This window comes from Myodes glareolus, chromosome 2 (genome assembly GCF_982192425.1).
Source record: "Myodes glareolus chromosome 2, mMyoGla1.1, whole genome shotgun sequence".
Classification (NCBI taxonomy): Eukaryota; Metazoa; Chordata; class Mammalia; order Rodentia; family Cricetidae; genus Myodes; species Myodes glareolus.
This window is the reverse complement of record NC_142027.1, coordinates 111,903,089-111,926,343: the sequence shown is the minus strand read 5'-3', so window position 1 is coordinate 111,926,343 and position 23,255 is coordinate 111,903,089. Positions and strand designations below refer to the sequence as shown.

The window sequence follows — 23,255 nt, the reverse complement described above, 5'->3', positions numbered from 1 at the left end:
TTTTTTTTTTTTTTGGTGTTTCGAAGCCGGGTTTTGCTACACAGCCAATCAAGTGCTGGATTTACATGTAGGTGTGTGCCTTCACTTCCAGCTTTAAGTCTTAGCTATAGCATCCTCAGACAGGATCAATGAATGGTCCCAGGACTTCAAGACACCCAGGCCTGTATTCAAGGGGGAAAACCCAACAGCTCAGGGTTTCCCAAATCATCTTGACTTTGCTATTTAGTTTAGTTTGCTTGTTTGTTTTTTGAGACAGGGGCTCACTATGTTGTCATGGCCGACCCCTCACTTCCCAAGTATGAAAATTGCACCAAGCCCAGCTTGGTTTAGAACTCAGTATGTAATCCAGAATGCCCTTGAACCTACAATCCTTCTGCCTCAGCCTCCCTAGTGCTGGGATAATAGGTACCCGCCAGCGGCGATCCCTGCCTAACGGAACTCATGCCATCTTGATTCTCTCCTTGGCAGACCTCCTGGGTGGGGACTGGGCTAACATCCACTGCCCTTCCTGGAGCCTAGCTTGGCGGCATCCCTCCCCCTCCTCCCTGTTCCCCAGGCTCTGCAGAGGATGCCTGGTCTCTGTGAAGTACAAGGGCACTTTTGTCCCCCTCTTTACAACACCCGTTTCATTCGAGAACAAAGCACGACATTCTCTGGGTGGCACAGGGTTGGCATTCGGGTGGCCCGTGATGGATCTTTGCAAGTCAGCGGGGAGGTGGGAAGGACACTCACCCTGGGGTACTCCTAGGAGACCAGAATGGAAACCAGGGTTGTCTTGGGAGAATGGGGAGGGTGTAACTCCCCCTTAGGGAAACACAGGTTAAAGCGACATCTCTCTCACCCTCACAATCCTGCAGCAAGTCTGAAGGGGGGGCGGGGCTTAGCCATCAGGGATAATATTCAGATGTCAGGAAGAAGTGGCCAGCCATGGAGACTGTAAGATTGGAACCTAATACCAGCCACTAGGGAAAATAAAGGGGAGAGGGAGGCCTAACGAGCAATAATGAGTTTAGTCACGAAGACAGTAAAGGATGGGGTGACCTGGCCCTGAGGGATCAAGTTCTCTTTAGGACAGGGTTCAGGCTTTCAATTTTGACTTCGGGGTGTGTGTGTGTGTGTGTGTGTGTGTGTGTGTGTGTGTAGACCAGAGGTGGATACTAGGACTTAACCAATCTCCATCCTGTTTTCGGAGGCAGGGTCTCACTGATGCTGGAGATCACTGGCTAGGTCAGCCAGCTCGTCTCCAGGGACCCTGTCTCTAGCTCCTCAGCCACAGGGTTAGACATGTGCCATGCCCATTTCTAAGGAGAGTGCTAGGGATCCAAATAAACTCTCTGTTGATTGTCCTCATTGTGGGCCCCTAACTAGGGGGTCCTACATACGTGTCCTGCTGAGTCATGCCCCCAGTGTCCCTAGGCCCCCCCAATATGGGTTTCTAGGTAAGTTATCTACTACTGAGCCAAACCCCCAGGTTTTGACTTAGTCTTTTTTCTATTTATGTATTTATTTCTATGTGTGTAAGTGTATCGCCTGCATGTATGTGTAACACCATGTATGTGCAGTGCCTTTGGAGGCTAAGAGGTATCAGACGCCCTGGAACTGGAGTTACAGATGGTTGTGAGCCACCATGTGGTTACTAGGAGGAGAATCCGGGTCTTCTGCAATAATAGCAAGTTATCTTAACCACTGAGTCATCTTTGTGGTGCCAGATTTCTGTCTGTTTGTGGTTTTTTTGAGACAGGGTTTCTCTATGTAACCCTGGCCATCCTGGAACTTACTCTATAGAAGCAGGCTGGCCTCCAACTCACAGACATCCACCTGCCTCTGCCTCCCGAGTGTTGGGATTAAAGGTGTATACTGCCACTACCCAGCTACTTTTGATTTTTTTCAAAAAAAAAAAAATGAAAAAAAGTGTGTGTGTGTGTGTGTGTGTGTGTGTGTGTGTTCATGGGTGTCCATGTAGGTCCCCCATGGAGGTCAAAAGACGGTGCTATAACCCTTGGAGCTGGTGATAAGGAGGCTGTGAGCCATCTGGGAACCGAACCCCAGGTTCTCCGGAAGTGTAGCGAGTGCTCTTAACCACTGGGCCATCTCTACAGCCTCTGGGTTTGCCTTTTAAGATGGGTGGGGAAAACAGCATGGATACAAGCCTGCAATCCTGATGCTTGCAGGCTGAGGCATGAGAATTCTAAGACCCAGGCCAGCCTGGGCCATCGTGAAAAAACCCAAATCAAACCAAGTGTGCATGGGGATAAGTTGGACTTTAGCACGGTTCACACTCTGGTTGCTCCAAATATCGTCACAATTTAGTCTTTGAAGTAAAAAAAAAAAAATCAAAACTGGATGCCACAGCCCTTCTGGCTAAACTGGCTGTATCACCGTTTGTCCTGTCCCCCTTCCTCGATGCCTGCGCCAGACTACTGGCAGGCCTGGGACCCACCAGATTCTCTCGAGGGGATAACTGGGTGGTAACGTCTGGCAGGCTGGACCTGGGAGCAGATGTAGAGAGACCAGACAGACAGGCGGCAGACAGACTGACTGACCAGGGTCACCAAGGGTCTGTCAGCACCTGGCACCACCCTGGCTCCAGTCCCTTGAACCGCCGACCCGGGGGTGGTGTGATGATTTCCCTGCGTAAGCCTCTGTTGATGGGAGCAGGTGGAGGGGGCTCAGTTCTGGCAGCACCCACGCCCCACGAGCCCACCCATCTGTCCTCTGCAAGGGGACTGTTGCCCGTCAGATAAGCCCACACAACCACCACCTGTCCTGTCCCTTTGTCACAAAACACAATCATAATGGCTTCGGGCTGGCTAAGGATATTGATCTTTTCCCCTTCTCCTTCGTCCCTTCTTTCCTCTCTCCCTTCCTCTCCTCCTTTTGTCCTTCCTCCCTCCCTCCCTATCTTCCTTCTTGAGTCTCATTTATCCATTTATCCCAGGTTGCCCTCAAACCCAGAGCATAGCTGAGGTTGGCCCTGAACTCCTGACCTCCTGCTTCTACTTCCTAAGGCCTGGATTACAGATGGGTGCCACCACATCCAATTTTTATTGCTGTTTAAAAGACAGGGTCTTACTATGTCGTCCTGCCTGTTTTAGACCAGACTGGACTACACAGACCAGACTAGCCTTGAATTTGCCATGTAGCCAAAGATGACTGTAATGTCTATTCCCCGGCCTCTACCTCCCTATGCTAGGATTACTGGCACGTGCTATCCTGCTGAGATTTGAACCCCAGGCCTCACACATGCTAAGTATGCACTCTACAGACTGAGTTACAGCTACAGCTCCTTTTTACTGTTTTCTTGACAGGGTCTTGCTAAGGAGCGCCGACTGATTTGGACTTGGCATGTAGCCCAGGCTAGTCCTGAACTTCCAATCGTCCTTCTCACTTGCCCTAGAAAGCTAGGGTGCCACCAAGCCCAGACCAATCTGGAATCGAGAAATGACCTATGGCTGGGCCTTCTGAGGTCCTTCAGGGACCTGGGAATTAGTCACGAATGCAGACTACTGGGTCTCAGCTGCATTTAAACAAGCCCCACAGGGATGGACACTTGTTCCTGACAACCTGTAAGGGACTTCGACTGTGAAGGAAGCCGAGGGCTGCCAAAGGGAAGTGGCTTCCAGAGGCTGGATGGGCCAGAGGCATCGCAGACCCACGTGGCCAGTCCAAGAGTTCTACCTTTTTCCTTTCCAAGGGAACATCGGGAGACACAGCAGAAAAGGTGGCCAAGGATGGCCTCCTGACCCCACAGGTCTCTCCAGGCCTTAGTAGCAGGGCTAGTTGCCCCTGAATGGACCTAAGGCCCCAGTCCCTGACTCAGCACAGTGTGTTTACTGATTAGTGACGATCCGACTGTGTCCGCACCATGTATACAGGTGGCAGAACGGAGAGGGTACAGGACGAACCAGAACCCCGCAATCGCCATCTCTGGTGCCTACACTTGTTAGTTGGATACAGCATTGGGATAGTCTCCACTTTCTTGAGCCCTGGTCCTTTTTTTCCCCCCTTCATGTAGCCCAGGCTAGCCTTAAACTCACTAGCTAGCTGAGGATGACCTTGAACTCAATTCTCCTTCCACTAGAACTAGAGCCCCTGAGTGCTAGGCAAGCACTCTGCCAACGGAGACACAGCCCCAGCAGGCAAGCTCTGGTTCTCTCATCTGTAAATTCTGTGATCCCAACTGCTCCTTCTAGTCAGGCCTGTGTCTATGACCCCAGGAGTCCGGCTCCTATGTTGTTAGGTACAGGCCTAAAATGTCAGTGACCTTGTCTGTCCCGACTCTACCTTCAACCAACAATGCAGTGTCCCCTGGATTCCTGGAACACAGCTATGCCCATTTCTAACACCAGATGTCCCTCCTCTGCTCTTCCATGAAGGGGGCCTTTGACTCTTCCCCATTTTTCCACTGAGTCACCCAGGCCTCTCCAAGAAGGCCTAGGCTTGCTGCCTAAATGCCAAGGTCACTTCTCATGGCAAGGACTGGGCCTAAGTGAGCAGAGGAGGACAGTGTCCGTTACCTCTAGGTCGCCTTTGGTGATGGATTCTTCTTCCACCCGGAACTGCAGGTCCTCTACCTTCCTGTGGGCAGGAAAAGAGGCAGAGGTGGGCTTTTGCAGTCAAGGATATAGAGCGCGTGCGCGCGCACACACACACACACACACACACGCACGCACACATGCATGCGCTCACATGTATACGTTCACATACACGCATGACACACATGTGCACATGTGCATGCACAAAGACAAATGGATGTGCATCAGGTCAGCTATGAAGACGGAAACATCAGAAGACCTTGGGAACCAATCTTGAACTTCAGAAGAGTCTGTCCCCATAGAGCCAGGAACTACCTTGAATCCTGTAGTTGAGGAGGGAAAGAACCTTCTGGAAGCCTCCTGCACTGAATACAAGCCTCCTTCCTCTCAGGATGTCCATGGAAAATAGAGGACAATAATCTGAGCCAGGTGTGGTGGAGCACAGCACTGGGAGGTCAAGGCAGGAGGTTTGGGAATTAAGAGGCCAGCCTGAGTTACAAAGTGAGACCGTGCCTCAAAACACCAAATCAGGACTGGGCGGTGGTGGCACACAACTTTAATCCCAGCACTCAGGAGGCAGAGGCAGGCAGATCTCCATGAGTTCAAGGCCAGCCTGGTCTACAGAGCAGTTCCAGGACAGCCAGGACAGTCAGGACTGTTACACACAGAAACCCTGTATTGAAAAACAAAAAACCCAAAACATATAAACAAACAAAAAAATCCAAAAAAAAAAACCCAAAACAACAACAAAAAACCCACAAAAATAGAAACAAAGCTGGGCCAGGCGGTGGTGACACACACCTTTAATCCCAGCACTCGGGAAGCAGAGGCAGGCAGATCTCTGTGAGTTTGAGGCCAGCCTGGTCTACAAGGACTAGTTCCAGGACAGGCTCCAAAGCAACAGAGAAACCCTGTCTCAAATAAATGAATGAATGAATGAATGAATGAATGAATGAATAAATACCAACAAAGAACCCATGCCAACTCAGGACTGTGGCTCTTCAGTGGACATACTACGTCATGTGGTCCTCTCTCAGCAAAGAGGATGAGGGAGGCCAGGAGACTTCCTATTCGCTAACTCCACTCTCATCCTCAAAGTTGAGAGCTGAGGTCCCAGCACACATTTCCTGGGCCTTCCACTGATGGAGAAGTTCCCCCAGGAACCCCACTGCAGAGTCAGGGGCTCCCTTCAGGGACACATGTTCACCTGTACACCTGCCAGACGAGCACAGAGCAGGACACAGCACCAGCTCACACCACCACTGGTTTGAGCTGAGGCTCACCTATAAGGTGACGGAGGCCATAAAGTGACGCTACACAACGCTGAGACCGCATCGAGGCCCTTGGTGAACACAGCCCCCACGATGCCTTATTTTGAATGAAATGAGCTTGTACATAGCTTATATATCTGAGTGGAGGAAGCCACGGCTTGATGGTGTGTGTGTGCGCGCACACATGTACCTGCCCAGAAGCCAGAAGGCATTGGATATCCTGTTCTGCCACTGCCTGCCTTAGTCCCTTGAGACAGGGTCTCTCACTGAGCCTGAAGCTAGACTGGCAGCCAGAAAGCCCTAAGGATCCTCGTGGCTCTGCCCATCCCTCCAACCGCAGGGTTACAGGCATAAGCAGCCATGCCAGCTTTCCATGAGTGCTGGGGATTTGAACTCAGGTCTTCACGTTTGCAATGAAAGTGCTCTTCCCCGCTGAGCCATGGCCCCGGAACTCCATCAGGGGGACATTCTCTAGCACTTTCCTCTGTCTTGTCGTTGTTATGCTGGGTTCTCGGTGTTGTTGTTTTGGTTTGTCTAAGACAAGGCCTCACTAAGTAGCCCCGCCTAGCCTGAAACTCCTAGTCAGGCTGGCCTTGACCTCAGAGACCTGCTTGCCTCTGCCTCCCCAGTGCGGTTCAAAGGTATCTGGCTCATTCGAGGCAGAGCCTCTCACTGAACCTGGTGGTACTAACTGGACACACTGGCCAGGGAGCTCCGGGGATCTGCAGGTCTTTGTATAACTAATGCAGGGTTAAAGACGTGTGTGACCATGCCTGTCTTATAGCTAGGGATCTGAATCCCGGCCTTTCCGTAGCAGGCACTTTAGCAACTGAGCCATCTCCCAGCCCCCACCTCAGGATGCTTTAAAAGACTATTTTTTTTTTTCTGGCATGAGATGCATCACCATGGGAACCAGATGTGTGGGCCAGACTACCATCTCATGCAGATATAAATAAACCCTCATTTCCCCCCCAAGTGAGACTGTAACTGCAGGATTTGGCGGAATGCCCAAAACAGATGCAAATGGGGGTGTCAAGACTGGGGGCTAGCTGCCAGCATGGGGGAAGGAAGGACCATACAGAGAAATTGTCATCTTTTGGGAAGGAGGTGACAGGATCAGCCCTATATCCCAGCAGGAGACCCAGGAAGAAGACAGGCCCTGTGTCTCTGGTTGGGGCTGACGGGCAAAGTCTGTATCTTTCTATGGGTCTCTGGGTCTGCATTAGCATGCTCGCATCCCTGACATCGGTTAAGGGCTTTTCTAGGGAACCAGGAGTTGGAGGAACTTCTGCTCCATCCTTGGGGGCCATCTCAAAAATTGATGTATGGGCCAACAAGATGGCTCAGTGAGTAAAGGTGCTTGCCGCAAAGCCTGGTGACCTGAGTTCAATACCCAGGACTCACACAGTGAAAGGAGCTAATGCCCACAGGTTGTTTGCTGATGTTCACGCATGTGCACACACACAGACACACACACTTTTTTTTTTTTTTTTTTTTTTTTGGAGAGAGGTTTCTCTGTGTAGCCCTGGCCAACCTAGAACTTACTCTATAGACCTGGCTGGTCTCTAACTCACATAGACCTCTGCCTCCTGAGTGCTGTGTTTAAAGGTGTGTGCCGCCACCACCTAGATTTAAGTACTTTTTAAGAAGAACCCAAGGCCGAAATTCCTGCCTAGGGATGGAAGTCAGTCTTCCGCAGGCTCGACAAGCACTCCCTTGCTGAGCTCCAGCTCCTTCTTCAGAGGGCTTTAGAGAACATCTTGCTATGGAGCTCAATGAAATGACACATGAAATCTGTGTCGTTCCAAGTTTTCCTCAAACTGTCAGCAATCCTCCTGCCTCAGTCTCCTTAGCGTTGGGCTTATAAATATGAACCATCATAGCTGGTCCAAGCCCTTGCTGTTAAAAAAAAAATTACTAGCTTTCTTTCTGAGACAGGGTCTTATGTAGCCCAGGCTGGTCTCAGATTCACTACGTAGCCGATCAGGACCCCGAACTCCTGATCCTCCCTCCTTCTACCTTCTGAGTGTTGAAGTTACAGGCATCTACCACCACTCCCAGTTCATGTGGTCCTGGGACTCCGGCCCAGGGCTTTGTGTATGCTAGACAAACACTCTACCAACTGAGCTACATTCCCAACCACATTTTTTTTGTTTGCTTTTTTATTTGTAATTTGTTGCGCTAGGTTGCTCAGGTAGCCCAGGCTAGGATGGAATACTGATCCACCTACTTCAGCTCCCAAGTACTAGGATTACAGACAGGCCTATGCTATCGTCACACCCGACACCCCTTTCTCCTCCCCCTCCCCCCTTTTCACTGGGCTCTGAAAAGACTGCACTCTGGCCCAGCAGGTGCCCTGGACATACCTCCTTTCCTCCTCCAGTTGATTGGACAGGTCTACTTTCTCTTTCCTCACGTTCTCCACCAGCAACCGTGCCCGCTGCAGCTTCTCCTCGGCTTCTGCAACATACTGACCCAGAGAAAGGCCAGGATAGGGTCAAGTCAATTCCAGCCTTCTCTTGGGGACAGGACAGAAGCAGGGGAGAGTGAAGGAGAGGAGGCCTACACTTCCTGTCCCCTGTTGGTCCCAACCAGGCAGGGATAGTGAACTAGGCATGAAGAGAGAAGGCCCCGCAGGGAAGGAAGCAGAGGGCCCACAGTGTGTGAGTCTGTGTGTGTATGTATGTGTGTGTGTGTGTGCGCATGTGTGTACTCTAGAATCCTCTGAACATATAGATGAGGTTGGTTTTAAAATAGTTGAGTGTTTTGTTTTGTTTTGTTTTGTTTTGTTTACTACTGGGGATCAAACCCAGAGCCTTGTATAGGTTAGGCTTTAATGCTGAACAATGCCTCCAATCCCAAACTAGGGTCTCTAGGCAAGTTTTCTACTACTAAACAACCCAACACTGATGCAACTGTATTAATCCAAGCCCCCAACACCCGGAGAAGGACACGCTAGCTCAAAAATGGGCACAGGGGCCCAGAACAGGACCTCACACAGCAGATAGACATTAAGTCAGGTGTGATTGCAGCACCTGGGGAGGGAAGAAGCTTGAGTTCGGCTAGCCTGTGCTACAAAAAGACTGTTTCAAGGAAAAGAAAAAAAAAAAAAAGCAGGAGGCTGGGAAATTTGGCTCCGTGGTAGAACATAGGCCTGGCATGAATAAACCCTGATTCTTGATCTCTATTGTTACAAAAATACATTTACACAAACATCAGAGAAAAATGTTAGGCTAGGTAACAATAAACCCTAGGCTTAGGGTAAGAAATATATTCTGCAGGTGTGTGTGCCCCAAAGCATTATCTGACACATGAGCAATCCTACCCTAGAGATGACCATTTCAGTTAGGAATCTGGATACAGTGTGGCAAATTTCAACAAACACAATTCTGTGTGTGTGTGTGATACCGAGTTGGAACTCAGGGCTACACACGCAATTCTGTGTGTGTGTGATACCAAGGGCGGAAGAGTTAGGGCTACACACGCAATTCTGTGTGTGTGTGATGCCGAGGGCGGAACTTAGGGCTACACACGCAATTCTGTGTGTGTCTGATACCGAGGGCAGAACTTAGGGCTACACACGCAATTCTGTGTGTGTGTAAAACTGAGGGCGGAACTTAGGGCTACACACGCAATTCTGTGTGTGTGTGTGATACCAAGGGTGGAACTTATGGCCACACATGCAATTCTGTGTGTGTGTGATACCGAGGGCGGAATTTAAGGCTACACACACACACACACACACACACACACACACACACGAGACAAGCCTCAACCCTACTACCTCAACTATCACCAAAGCAGAGGGAGTGGGGTAAGGGGGGAGGGGGAAGAAAGAAAAATGGCTCAGTGGGTACAGATGCCAAGCCTGGTGGCCAGAGTTCAATCCATGGTGTCCACATGATGGACGGAGAGAATGGATGCCCCCCGGTTGTCCTCTGGCCTCCACATGCACACTGTGGCACACATAATGCTCTCTCAAAAAACAAATAAATTAAAATGTCCCAAAAGGCTTTCAAAAAAGAGAAAAACTGGTCAGTTAGTGTTGGTGCATGCTTTTACCCCAGGACTCGAGAGGCAGAGGCCAGTGAATCTCTGAGTTCGAGACCAGCCTGGTTTACAGGCTGAGTTCCAGGACAGTTTGGGGTACACAGAAAAGCCATGTCTTGAAAAACAAGGGAGAGAGAGAAATTCAGCCAGATATGGTGGTTCACACCTGTAATTCCAGCACCTGGGAGGAGGAGGCAGGAATACAAAGAGTTTGAGGCTAGCCTGGATAACAGGGTGAGCTCCAGGCCAGCCTGGGCTACAAAGGGAGATTCCCGTCTGAAAAAGAAACAGCAAAAACAGAAAAGTCTCCTCTGACCTAGAAAACACTGGTGTGGGAGTACTAAAAGCAGGAAGCACAGGTTTAAAGTCCAGTTCTGCACTTGATCGTGGCAAACTGACTGAGAAGTAGCTATGGGCCTCCCTCCAAGATGGGTCCCTCAAAGAAATCCTATGCTGGAGGCAAGCTGTTAAAATGCAGGATGTTCTAAATGGAAGAAAAACCATCCATCTTGGAGGGAAGCTTGAGAAAACTCAGGAAATAAACAACTCAATAACTTCAGGAAGTCCCTGAAGCTGACAAAACTCACCACGGCCCTGCCCCTTCAGCTTATGCAGGGGAACGCTCTCAAACAAGCGGCCTGTTAGAGGCCCAAACCAATTGAGCTCACTAGTAGAGAGACTTTCCAAACTGTTGAGCTGGCTGGAGGTTGTGCAGTGGGCTCTAGGTTTCTAGTTTCCGCGACCACCCATGGCTTCTCCAGTCCCCATGGGAAGAGGAGTTCGGAGCGCCCTGGAGCCTGCCGGCTACACACCTGCTCGTGCTGTGCCTTCAGCAGGGCGATCTCCTTCTCCACCTCACAGATATGGCTGGTGGCCTTGGCTACTTCGGCCCTCTCCAAGTCACGCTCAGCCAGCAGCTGCTCAATGTGCTGCTGCTTCTCCTTCAGCGCTTCCTGCAGGGCTGTCGTGCCTGAGATCTTCCGGGCGTAGCGTGACGAGGTCTCTGTGAGCTGGAGAGAGTGGGCAGGGGTGGGACTCAAGACACTCGGGGTGTCGTAGCTCAGCTCGCTCTTGCCGGCCTCACGGGAACTAACACAGAACCAGAGGCCTCGTGCTTCTCCGCCCCTATCCTAGGATGTCTGATACTCACTCGCTGATTCACCCTCAGAAGCAACATGATAGCTGAGACTCCACTTTCAACAGGCCAGCTCCACTCTAGACCAAGAGGTACCGAATGAAGTCCTTCTACCCAGACCCAAGTGACCTCCTCTTCTCTCCTCACCTGCAACAGCCTTTGGAAGTCCCTGCCTGTATCTACCCCACACTGTTTACCCGGGGAAGGTGACAAGAGGTCGGTCATAACAATAACAAAACATATAAATGGACCTATGTTTCCTACGAAGAGATCTCACTGCCCCCATCCCCACCCGAGGGATGCCTGGAATTAGAGCAAGCCGGGGTCCCACCCTCCACCCTTAACATGCGCGTTCTCCAACTCCCCAGTTCTACCCTTACCAGGCCGCTCCGGCTGGGCCGGCCGCCAACTGAGGAGGCCACGGAGCTGACAGAGCTGATGGAGGAGCTGCTGGGGCTGTGGGTCAAGGCCGAGACGCCCATAGCCATCCGTTTGGTCTTCTTGGCCTTGGCTGGACTGGTGGATGGGAAGCCAATTCGGATGACCTTGTGGATGGGTGCAAAGAGACCGAACTTGGGTGGGCACTGGAAATACCTAGGAAGCACAACAGAGCCACAAGTGATGCCAGTGTTACCTGGGGTCTCCCCTGCCTCCTCTGAGCCCGTAAGACACAGCTGTCTCCTCAGCCCCACGCCCCTCGCCAGCCACATCCCAAGGTGACAGGTCCTCCAGAGGGAGGAGTCAGACGTGGTGGTACATGCCTGTAATCCCAGCACTTAAGAGGTGGAGGCAGGGGATTAGGAGAATGGGAGTGCCATGAATTTACAGCTCTGAGCAGCTCTGGAAATAATATTAAGACATGTGCTGTCCGTCACACACAGAAAAGGCAGCAAAATCAAGATGGGACCTCCCAGGCTACACTGCTCCAAGACCCTACAAACTATCTAGGGTACCCCAGCTGTAACTTCAGTTGGTCTACTTCCCAAACCAGCTCTCTATCCCTGGGGGCCCCCCTGCATAGAGAAGAAAAAACCCTGAAGGAGAGGGTGCAAGGCCAACCTCTGCTATGTAGTGGATTAGAGGCCAGCCTGTGCTACACAGGGCTGTTTCTAAAAAGGAGGTGGGGGTGGGGATCTGAGCATGCAGGACACCTGCAGCTTTTCACAACACTCAGGAAACACTTAGATTCTCACTTTCTGCCTCCCTCGTACTCCTGCCCAGCTCAGCCCTGTGTGGGAAGCAAGGGAACACAGAACAGAGGGACTCTCTTAGTGTTTGCCTGGGACAATGGCCTCTGGCCTTAGCTCTCTTGTCAATCAAACGGATGATCATTCTTCCTGTCTAGCCTGACACGCCGGTAGGAGGAAGCATGAGGGCATCATGGCGTCTAGTACACCAAGGCCACTCTACCTCTGCCGCCTCATCCTTGTCCCTTCTGACAATCCTCACGAGAGCCCACTGTACCTGGTGCCTGCCACGGCCCCGTCGTTCTTTCCAAGGGGCTCATCCAGCTCCACGCCACACCACTCGCCTTTAGCAAAGTCCGTCTCCCCAACATATCGTACCACGCCAGTCTTCGTCCCACCGACCTGTTGGCACATGGAGAGAGGCAGGTCCAGAGGATGCAGGGGACACAGGTGGAGCCTGGCAGAGGGCAGATGAGAAAGAGGAGATACCCACGGACAGCTGGGAGGAACACACGGTCCTGGGAGTCACATGGCTGCTATGGGGAAGGGCACAGGCTTGGAGAGAGAAACACAGATCTGAACTCAAACCCTGCTTCAAGCTGCAGGAGCTTGGGCAAGTGACAGAACCTCTCTGAACCCCAGCATCTTCATCTACCAAAGGAATGTTTGTGATAATTAAATGCTGTATGTACGGAACATCTGCATGATGCTAGAGCCCAGGTAAACGCTCTCAGTGGAAATACAGAAGCTGTTTTCAGGGATGGGGTGGTGGTGGCCCAGTAATAAAGCACCTGCCTAGAATCCCCCAGTGAGGGGCTGGGGTGTGGCTCAGTGGTAGGGCACCTGCCTAGAATCCCCCAGTGAGAGGATGGGGTGTGGCTCAGTGGTAGAGCACCTGCCTAGAATCCCCCAGTGAGGGGCTGGGGTGTGGCTCAGTGGTAGAGCACCTGCCTAGAACCCCCCAGTGAGAGGATGGGGTGTGGCTCAGTGGTAGAGCCCCTGCCTAGAATCCCCCAGTGAGGGGCTGGGGTGTGGCTCAGTGGTAGAGCACCTGCCTAGAATCCCCCAGTGAGGGGCTGGGGTGTGGCTCAGTGATAGAGCACCTGCCTAGAATCCCCCAGTGAGGGGCTGGGGTGTAGCTCAGTGGTAGAGCATCTGCCTAGAATTCCCCAAAGAGACAGCACCCTCTTCTGGCCCCCTTGGGCAACTGCATACACACACATACACACACACACACACACTTTAAAATAAAATTTAAAAAAAATCAAAACAGAAAAAGTATATAGTACTGTTAAAAAAAAAGTTAACTGAACAAAACAAACAAAACTCCAAGCTATACAGACACATAAATTAGAGGCCCAAATACTTGCAAAACCAGGTCTGATCTAATTTCCTTCTGTTGCTGCCATGATAAAGGACCCTGGGAGAAAGCAACCGAGGGGAGGAGAGGGTTTACTCAGCTCATAGTTCCAGGTTACAGTCTAACACCATGGAGAAGTCACGGCAGGAAAGGAAAACATCACATCCACAAGAGCAAACACGTGTCCTCTGCTTGCTTCTTACACTCTGCGTTCTCTATTCTTACACCGTTCAGGAACCCCTGGTAGGGGATGGTGCCGCCCACTGCGGGCTGGGTCTTCCTACATCAGTTAACAACCAAGACCACCCCCTTCCCAGACGTGTCCAGATGCCAATGTGAACTGGCTAGTGCCTCATCGGAGACTCCCTTCTCAGTTAAAACTGACCAGTACACCAGGGGTTCTCACCCTTCCTAATGCCCTTTAATACAGTTCCTCATGTTGTGGGCACCCCCAACCATAAAATTCCTGTCGTAGCTACTTCATAACTATAATTTTGCTACTGTGTCGAAGAGTAATGTAAGATCTGTGTTTTCTGATGGTCTTACACGACCCACAGGTTGAGAACTGCCACAACCCACCTTTCAAAGTCCAGAAGCTTCTTTCCTTTCCCCCCAAAATAAACACCATTTCCTCTTTCAGTGGAATGGTTCCATAACCATGCCCATCTCTCTAAATAGCAGGCTTCTGCTGCAACTTCTGCTTGAAACTAAATTTAAGGTATTTTTAACTGACATGAAAGAATAGTCTGTACTTCAGTGATCCTCATTTTTGCATGCGATCTGTGTGAGGGTGTTGGGTCCCCTGCAGCTGGAGTTAAAGACAGTTGTGAGCGGCCATATGTGTGCCGGGAATTGAACCTGGGTCCTCTGGAAGACTAGCCAGTGCTCTTAACCACTGAGCCATCTCTCCAGCCTCCACCCCTCATTTTTTTTAAACTGACAATCACTGTACTTACAAATGGGGTTCATGTGATTGTGCATACAGTGTCCGTATTTCCACAGTGTGCATTGTTCAACTCAGGGAACTATTACTCCTATCCCTTGACATAACCATCTTTTTTTTTTTAAAAAAATAGGGAGCCTTTGAAAACTTTTCCAGTGTTTGTAATAAAATACACAAACAGGGTGCTGGGGATGCAGCTCAGCTGGCAGAGGGCTTGGCTAGCAGGCAGGAGCCCTGGGTTCCAACCCCAGCACCGCTGCATTATGCACTCTATGTGCGTCTGTGGTCCCAGCACTCAGAAGGTGGAGGCAGGAGAGGTCAGGAGTTCAAGGCCATCCTTAGATACACAGTAGGTTAGGGTAACGCTCCAAGCTCGCGCCCGTGCACACGTCTGTGTGTGTGTACATGCATACGTGTGTGTAAATATGTGCTATTATGAGCTACGGTCACCTACTCTACTTGACATCAATTCCATTTATTATTTATTTCACATGACCTCCAGTTCTATTTAATTTACTGAAATGGCGGGGTTTCGCTTTGTGTGTGTGTAAATCTTCTCTTCTGTGTGTCTTCATGGGACTACGTACATGTGCATCTGGGCCAGAGGTCACTCTCAGGTGCTTCCTCATCTGCTCCACCTTGGTTTTTGAGACAGGGTCTCTCACTGAACCTGGAGCTCGATTTGGCTAGGCTGAGATTTAGCTGGGATGCTGGTCAGCAAGCCCCAGGGATCCTCCTGTCTCCACCTCCCCAGATGTGGGATTACAGGTATGCACCCCACAGTCCAAATTTTCCACCTTGGTTCTGGGGATTAAATGTAGGTCCTTGTACAGTGCTTACCGAGTTATTGCCCCAGCTCTTTATTGTTCAAAGAGGGTCTTGTTCTGCCACCCTGACTGAACCGATACTTTGTAGCCTAGACTGATCTCTTACCACCCATCCTCCTGACCCTCTCCCTAGAATGCTGGGATTACAGACATGCCTCTGCACTCCCAACTCCTCTTAATTTTCTAACACGTCTGGACATTTTCTTATTTCAGTAACCATATTTTTCACTCCCCCAAGAGTCTTCCTTGCCCCGATGAATATTCATGAGCACATGAATATTCATATATACATATTTGTCTCCACACGAATATCTGTAGTGGTATGAATATTCATGAACCTATATTCAGTGGTAGTCTGAAGTGCCTTCTCCAGTTTCTCAGATGGACTGACCATCTTCCCCATAGAAAGTTCTGGAAGCCTCTACCATGAAGACTGCCATATCGGTTGCCAACCTCAGGGGGGTATAGGAGGAGGAGGCTGGAGAGAAGCAGGGAGGCCCTGGCCTGCATGTCAGAAGTGCTTGTCCCACAGTCTCAGCCTCAGGTTCACCTAGAACGCTGATCCTCCTGCCTCCACCTCCCGAGGGCTGAGATGACAGGTGTGGGCCGGCATGTTGTTTTATGGGGTGCTGGGGATCAAACCCTGGGATCTGTGCTTGCCAGACAAGCACTCAACCAGCTGAGCTATAGCCCCAGCTGCAGATTCCCATCTTGTAAAAAGTATTATGGTTGGGCAAGGTGTCTGAGCAAGACTAGCTTGGTCTGTATAGAAAGTTCTAGGCTGGCTAGGGCTACATGGTGGGACCCTGTTTAAAAAAAAAAAAGAAAGAAAGAAAGAACCGGTCTGGATTTAAATGCACCACCACGGCGAGCGCGCGCGCGCGCGCGCGCGCACACACACACACACACACACACACACAGACACACACACACACAGACACACACACAAGAAACGTTCAAGTGGGGGCAGGACAAGAAGGGATTGATCACGAGGGCACTGATTCATCCGTGTTAAATTACAATGAGTTCATAGCTGGATGGGCTGTTAGGAGGTGGGGCCTGCTCAGAGGAAGTACTCACTGTGGGTGTTTTGACATAGGGTCCTTAAGCTCTGCACTCTGCTTGCACTGGGCTTGCACACACACACCCCCGCCCCGTTTTAGCTACCGAGAGGTTACCAGCTTTCCCCCACCTTGCCTTTTGGCCACGATGTTTCTCTCCAGACCCAAAACGATGGAGCTGGCCAACTCTGACCCGATCCCTCCTAAGTCACATGCTTAAACCCATCTTTCCTCTCCTGTTTTCATCCCTGGTATTTCATCACAGCCACGTAAAGCTGACAGACAGATGGGTCTGAGACCCAGAAAGTACACGTGCCCAGGGTCACACAGCAACAGGCTTCGGAAACAATGTCTTCTCTGCTGTTCTATGCGGTACCAATGAGGAACGCGGCCTCAGCCTGGACCTTGCTCAAGTTCCCTTTGAGTCCCTTCTCCGCTCAGTTCCCCTGGGTTCCAGCTTATCCACGAAGTGGCAAGGGGCAGAAGACAGAAGGGCAGTGTGCCCAGCCAGGTACCATCCACACTTACCAGCACACGATCTCCCAGGTGGAGGTCCTTGTCACCACGCTTCACAGAACCGCTGTCAGAGAGGTTGGAGCCAGACTCATTGCCTGTCTTCACGGAGCTGTTAAGGACACTCTCCCGCAGGGGGATGACTCGGCTGGTGAGTGGGGGTGTGGCGGTGCCAGAATGCAGGGACAGGTTCTGGGCAGTGAGGGATTCCACTGAGTGGGCGTCACTGCCTGAGCCCTCAGCTGCGGGCTGGCGGGTCAGCTTGGAGGGCCGCGTGAAGATGCCCTGCAGAGCCGGGCACTCGAAGTAGCGCACGCCACCCACCGCTCCATCATTCTTGCCCACTGGGTCGTCCAGGACCACGCCGGCCCACTGGCCTGGCGCAAACTGTGTCTCACCGAGGTACTGCACCACGCCTGGCTTCACGCCATTCACCCACACCCTTTCGCCCACCACAAAGTCCCCCAAGAAGTCATCACCCACTTCAGCTGCCTTTGGACCTGGCTTCTCGGAGACGGCGGCGGTGGCTCCGGCCGAGGAGGGGCCCGACGCCTGCTTGTGCAAGGGAGACCCTGCGGATAAGTTAAGAGGCAGTAGTTAGGACTAGCCTGGGAACTGGGAGACAGACAGTCAAGGCTGGAGGGTGTCAGTTATCTGACAGGGAAACTGAGGCAGGCGTGGTCAGCAGTATGACGTGTGGAAGGTGTATTCCCTCTGGACAGTGGGTAACTCAGAGGCTTTCCTTATGCTTTAGGCTACCAGGGGTGTCCAGTGTTCGAGCATCTCAGGGACACACTGCCCTCTACACGGTCCGCACTGGAGGGGCTGGGAGTGTGGCTGACAGGGTAGAGCTCTTACATGAGGCCTGGGCTCCATCCTCAGGACCTCAGGACACAAACAAACAAAAAAACAAAACAGAAGCTGGACTGATTAGATGGCTCAGCGCGTACAGGAGCTTGCCACCAGGCCTGACAATTTGAACTCAATCATCAGGACCCACACGTTGGAAAGATTCAACTTTTTAAAGGAGTCCTTTGACCGCCAGATGTGTGCTTAGGAATGAATGCCACCCCTCCCTTCCATAATAAACAAACAAATAGGAACCAGTCCTGTAAAGTGTGTTTGGCAGGCCTAAGCAGCTATGGGCCGTAGCTCTTTAAAGCCCCGAGTGGTGACCAACCCATCCCACGGAGGACCCCACTTTACCTGTCCTCTTTGCTTATAACAGAAGAAGGGGTCCCGGGGTCTCGGTGACCCAGTGTGGCTATTCTTAGAAAATAAGCTACAGCTCAGCTGTCCCGACCCTCAGCTGTCCCAGCCCACAGGACCCTCAGATAATCTCTTCTGACCCCTGCCTCTCACAAGGGTCACAGGTCCTCCAGCCAATTGCTTCAACAGCTGCGGCAATTCAGGTCACAAGTCTGTGATGCCAGCCGAGAGTTTCTTTGATTTATTTTTCCTCGTTTAGCCACCCCCAGCCCCCTGTTTGGTCCTCCCAGCTGCCCCTGCCTCACAGGGACTAAGCCCTTTTCAAATTCCCCACAAAGACAGGCAGGGAGATTTCGGCTGCCTGGGGATGGGAGAACACAGGAAGCCCCAACAAGATTTGTGTTCCTATTCCCAGATTTGTAACACATTGGCCAAGCTTGGTTAAACCCCCTCCCTAAATCGGTGCCTCGGTTTCAGTTTCCCCAAGAGACAACTAGATAAGATGTGTGTATATACATTTACATATATGAATATATAGGTGTGTATGTGTGTACACATGTATCAATCACAACCCAACAGTGTATGTGGGTGCATATGTGTGTGTGTGTATCCCGAGTACTGTTGGGCTATGATTTTTATTTTAATCTTTTGAGATGCGCTCATGTAACCCAGGCTGGCCTCAAACGCCCTAAAGAGCACACAACAGCCTTGATCTTCCCTCCTCCACCTCATGAGTGCTGGGAATACAGATGTGCACCACCACACCTGATTTATGGGAGGCTGGGGATGAAACCCAGGGCGTCTAGCATGCTGGGCAAACACGATACCAATCAGACCACATTCCCAGGGCCTTCCTGGTGCTTTGTTTTTAGAGTCAAACGACATAGCCTTGGTTGGCCTTGAGTTCACCATGGGGGGGGGGACGACGGGAAGGAGCCTTCCACTTACAGCAATCCACCTGCCTTATCTTTCCCAAGATCTTAAGCATGAGATCACCAAGTCTATTGATACTGCCAATCTCTGCCAGGGCAGGTGGTATGTGTAGCGAGAACTCTTAAGTTGTCACAGGGGCCAGGCTGTGGCGGCACTCGCCTTTGATTCCAGAACTTGGGAGGCAGAGGCAGGGGATCTGAGTCTGAGGCCAGCCTGGTCTACAGAGTGAGTTTCAGGACAGCCAGGGCTACACAGGGAACCCGTGTCTTGGTGGGGAGGGAGGGCAAAAACACAAAACAAAAACAAAGCATCTGACACCCGGGTGTCAGGTGCCACACGGAACCACCTGAGGGTGGAGCCTGGACTTCGCGTTGCCTCTGAGATCCCCACTGCTGCACACAGTGGCCCAGGGACCCCATGAAGCCTGAAGGCCAGCCACATCTGGCAAAGCACATCTGTCGTTCCAGAACTGGGAAGCTGAAGCACAAGGACTTCTGAAGCTGCCTGAGCTACTGACTGACAGAGTTCAGGATGGGACCAGACAAGTTAGTGAGCTCCTCAGTCAGGCGTCAGGCATACAAACTACACCTCACGCAAGCAATGTATCCTTTTCTTGGATGGCGATTTTCCCTTCAGGAGAAAAGGCTCAACAGAATTTATTTTGAGTGGCTGGGTGTGGTGGGCCCTGCTCTTCAGAGGGGTAGGAGGAAGGATCAAAAGGTAAGGGTCATCCCCAGCTATACAGAGAGCCTGAAGCCAGCCTGGGCTACATGAGAACCTGTCTCAGATTTTGCTTTTGCTGTTGCTGTTACTGCAGGTTTCAAGTTCAAACTAAACCCAGTGTGGAAGTGCATGCCTTTAACCTTTCGTCCTAGCACCAGGAAGCAGGTGGATTTCTAACAGTTTCAGGTCAGCCAGGTCTACATATTGAGTTCCAGGCTCAACAGAACTGGCATCGTGAGACCCAGTCTCAAAAACATTCCAAGTAGAGCTTCTATGCGAAGGATTAAGGATAAAGTGAACAGGAAACAGCTGCAAGATTGGTTCAGCAGCAGGTGTGGGGCTCAGGGTGGGGACCCAGATGCACTGTCCCCTGCATGAAGAGGACTCAAGACTTGCTTTGTCTTGGGCAGGGACAAGCCTTTTCGTCTGTGTGTGTGTGTGGGGGGGTGCGCACACATGCAGGCACATGCCACACATGCATATACCATGTGTGTGCAGGTGCCAGAAGAGGGTGCAAAATCTCTGGAGCTAACGGTACAGGCGGTTGCGAGCTGCCAGCTGTGGGTGCTGCGAACTGGGCTCTGGAAGAGCAGTGAGTGCCCTGAGGCACTGAGCCATCACCAGCCCCTCACCTTGTTTTCCCAGACAGGCTCTCTCACTGAGCAGCTTGCCAAGTATCTCTGTCTCCCCAGGGCTAGGATTACAGCGCAGGTGCACCACCTCACCTCATTTTCTAGAGTCTCCTGACCTGAGTTAGCCTGGAAATTCCTACAGAGCCAAGGATGACCTTGAACTCCTGACCCCTTTCTGTCCCTACTTCTGAAGTGCTGTGACAGACAGACACTGCCATGCCTTGATATGTGACGTTAGGGATAAAATCCACAGCCTCCTACATGCTTGGTCAACAGAGTCCCATCCCAGCCCCACCCTCAACCTGTTTTTTATTTTTGTTTTTTTTTTTTTTTTAACATAGGTTTTTGGGCTTGAATTTAGGTCCTCATTCTTGCAAGGCAAGTCCTTTATGGTCTGAACTATTTGCTCAACCCCAGCAGGGTTTTCCTTACCTGCCAAGACTCAGCCAGGAGGAACCCCAGCTCACTGAGCAACTACAACCGGCCAACCCCGTGGTCACAAGGAGGCCACAGGGAGGACAAATGAGGGCCATCAGGGATGGGGGAGGGGCACACAAGAGGAGAAGTTGTAATTCAGCCAGCTGAGCCTAAGGAAGGAAGGGAGCAACAGCTCCGGGGTACTGAAGGAAAGGGGCACTCGACCCTGAATGGGATTCCCATGATCCCTAGCTGGGCTGTGAACACGGCTCCGTTGGTGGAGCGCACACATGAAGCCCACCTCCAACACCACAGGAACTTGGTGTGAAGGCTCATGCCTGTTTTCACAGCACTCTGGAAGCAGAAGCAGGAGGGTCAGGAGTTCACCGCCACCTCTGACTGTACGTAGTGAGTTCAAGGTCAGCCTGAGCTACAGGAGACTCTCTTAAAAACAAAACAAAACCACAAAAATCCACATACACACAAAAATAAAAGAGAAAAAGAATAAAGCTGGGGAGATGGCTCGGTGGTTATATGCTCGCTCAACAAGCTCAAAGACCTGAGTTTAGAACCCAGAACCACCATAAATGCCAAGTGACCACATGTTATTCCAGCCTCAGAAGGTGGAGGAAGAAATGGCCATATTGATGAGCTTGGCATTTGATTGAGAGACCCTGCCTCAGGGCATAAGGTGAAAGAGAGATGAAGAGGAATCCTACAGTAGCCCCAGGCCTGCAAGGCCTGCCCACACATACAGATGCACCCGACATACACGTGCACACTGGTTACCAGAACCTAGAAATTCTGGGATGAGCTTGGCTTTTGCCCTGATGGCCTTGGATGGAAGAAGAGTATCCTATGCCAGGTCCTGGGCCTCCTAGGAGGTTAAGAGCACTGCCTGCTCTTCCAGAGGACCTAAGTTCAATCCTCAGCAACCACATGGTGTCTTACAACCATCTGTAATGGGATCTGGTGACCTCTTCTGGCATGTAGTAACACATGTGGCAGAACACTGAGTAAATAATAAAAAATAAAAAAAAAGAAGGAAGAGGGGGAAGGAAGAGGAGGAAGAGGAGGAGGAGGAAGAAGAAGAGGGGAAGGAGAAGGAGGAAGAGGAGAAGGAAGAGGAGAAAGAGGAGGAAGAGGAGAAGGAAGAGGAGGAAGAGGAAGAAGAGGAGGAGGAGGAAGAGGAGGAAGAGAAGGAGGAGGAGAAGAGGAGGAGGAGGAGGAGGAGGAGGAGGAGGAGGAGGAGGAGGAGGAGGAGGAGAAAGGCCTTAGGGGTACTTTCCTGTGGGGCCTCTGGGAGCTCTGATCATGTTAATGAGCACCCTGACCACACCGGAGGGGCTAGAATAAGGTAAGCCTACTGACCCCTCAGCGAATCTGCAATCTGCCATCTTTGGCAGCAAGAAATGCTAAAGCAGGTAAAGGTGTGTCACCCTGCCACAGAAACAGCGGTTTCTTGGCGCCACCTAAGGAGGCCTGCCTGTCCACCTGTGCCAACTCCCAACAACCCCTCACACAGCAGCTGCCGAAAGCCCCTCACTTAGCATCTCTCCCCCTCCTCCAACTCCGCACAGGTCTACCGGCTGGGCTACTGGACTTCAGCTCCGGCAGCTGGATAGACACCAACCCCTCTGGACAGGCTGTCCATCCTTAGGGGGTTCCCTCCCCCACCAAAGGAACATACATACATGGCCTGAAGCCCCAAGTGGTTTCTGTTCCTAGCCCCTCCCTCTCCCCAGGGGCTCTCAGAGGCACAGGCCATGAAGGAAGGAATGACGAATATCCAGAACGGTGAACCTCTCTGGAATGGCATCTCCTTTCAATCAGCCTTCAGACAGTTCCCACCCACATGGCGCTCAAGGAAGGCTGGGTCTGTCCCTCCCTTAGCGAAATAGCCCTCTGCAGATAAAACACCCCCACCCTGTGGCACCTAGCCAGCAAAGCTGCCTCTGTATCCTGCATTTCCCTGAAGGCATCCTCCATCCGCTTACTCCGGGTCCAGGAGTGCTCAGCAGCCTTCCAGAGTCAAATGCCACTCATGAGTCCTCTCTGTCCCCCCTACTCAGGACCAGTAGACAGCTGGGGAGCCTGGGCTGGGATGGGGAAGGGATGTGACAAGCTTCTTACCCTGAAATGAGCAGAGCCAGCTCCCCATGGAGAAGCTTCAGGCACTGGCCATAGGGTCCAGCAGGAAGGCGGGCGGCAGGCAGGCGCTGGCCTTGGTCCCCGCCTCCCAGATCGATAGTGGACAGAACGTCAGGAGTGTTAGGAGGCAGTCCTGCCCCCTGCCACACAGCTCCGGAAAAGCTCATCTTGGCTTCCCCATCCTGACACCATTAAAAAGTTTAGGATGTGGTCAGGGGAGTGGAGTGGAGAAGCCGGCCTTGAAGGAATGCTCTTGACCTTGGCTGATTGAAAGTAGTTAAAGGCCACAGGAGGGGCCTGGTTTACAG

At 51.6% G+C, this 23,255-nt stretch overlaps 1 protein-coding gene across 1 annotated transcript in view; it reads right to left on the bottom strand.

Annotated features, from left to right (window-relative positions):
* Clip2 (CAP-Gly domain containing linker protein 2) overlaps positions 1 to 23,255 on the bottom strand; it is a 59,335-nt gene that overhangs the window by 15,763 nt on the left and 20,317 nt on the right. The window contains exons 3-8 of the mRNA XM_087903563.1: positions 16,898 to 17,454; positions 12,456 to 12,580; positions 11,372 to 11,585; positions 10,669 to 10,866; positions 8,173 to 8,276; positions 4,518 to 4,578 (exon numbers count right to left, since the gene is read on the bottom strand). Of these exons, the coding sequence (XP_087759689.1) occupies positions 4,518 to 4,578; positions 8,173 to 8,276; positions 10,669 to 10,866; positions 11,372 to 11,585; positions 12,456 to 12,580; positions 16,898 to 17,454 (1,259 nt within the window). The remainder of the gene's footprint in view (positions 1 to 4,517; positions 4,579 to 8,172; positions 8,277 to 10,668; positions 10,867 to 11,371; positions 11,586 to 12,455; positions 12,581 to 16,897; positions 17,455 to 23,255) is intronic.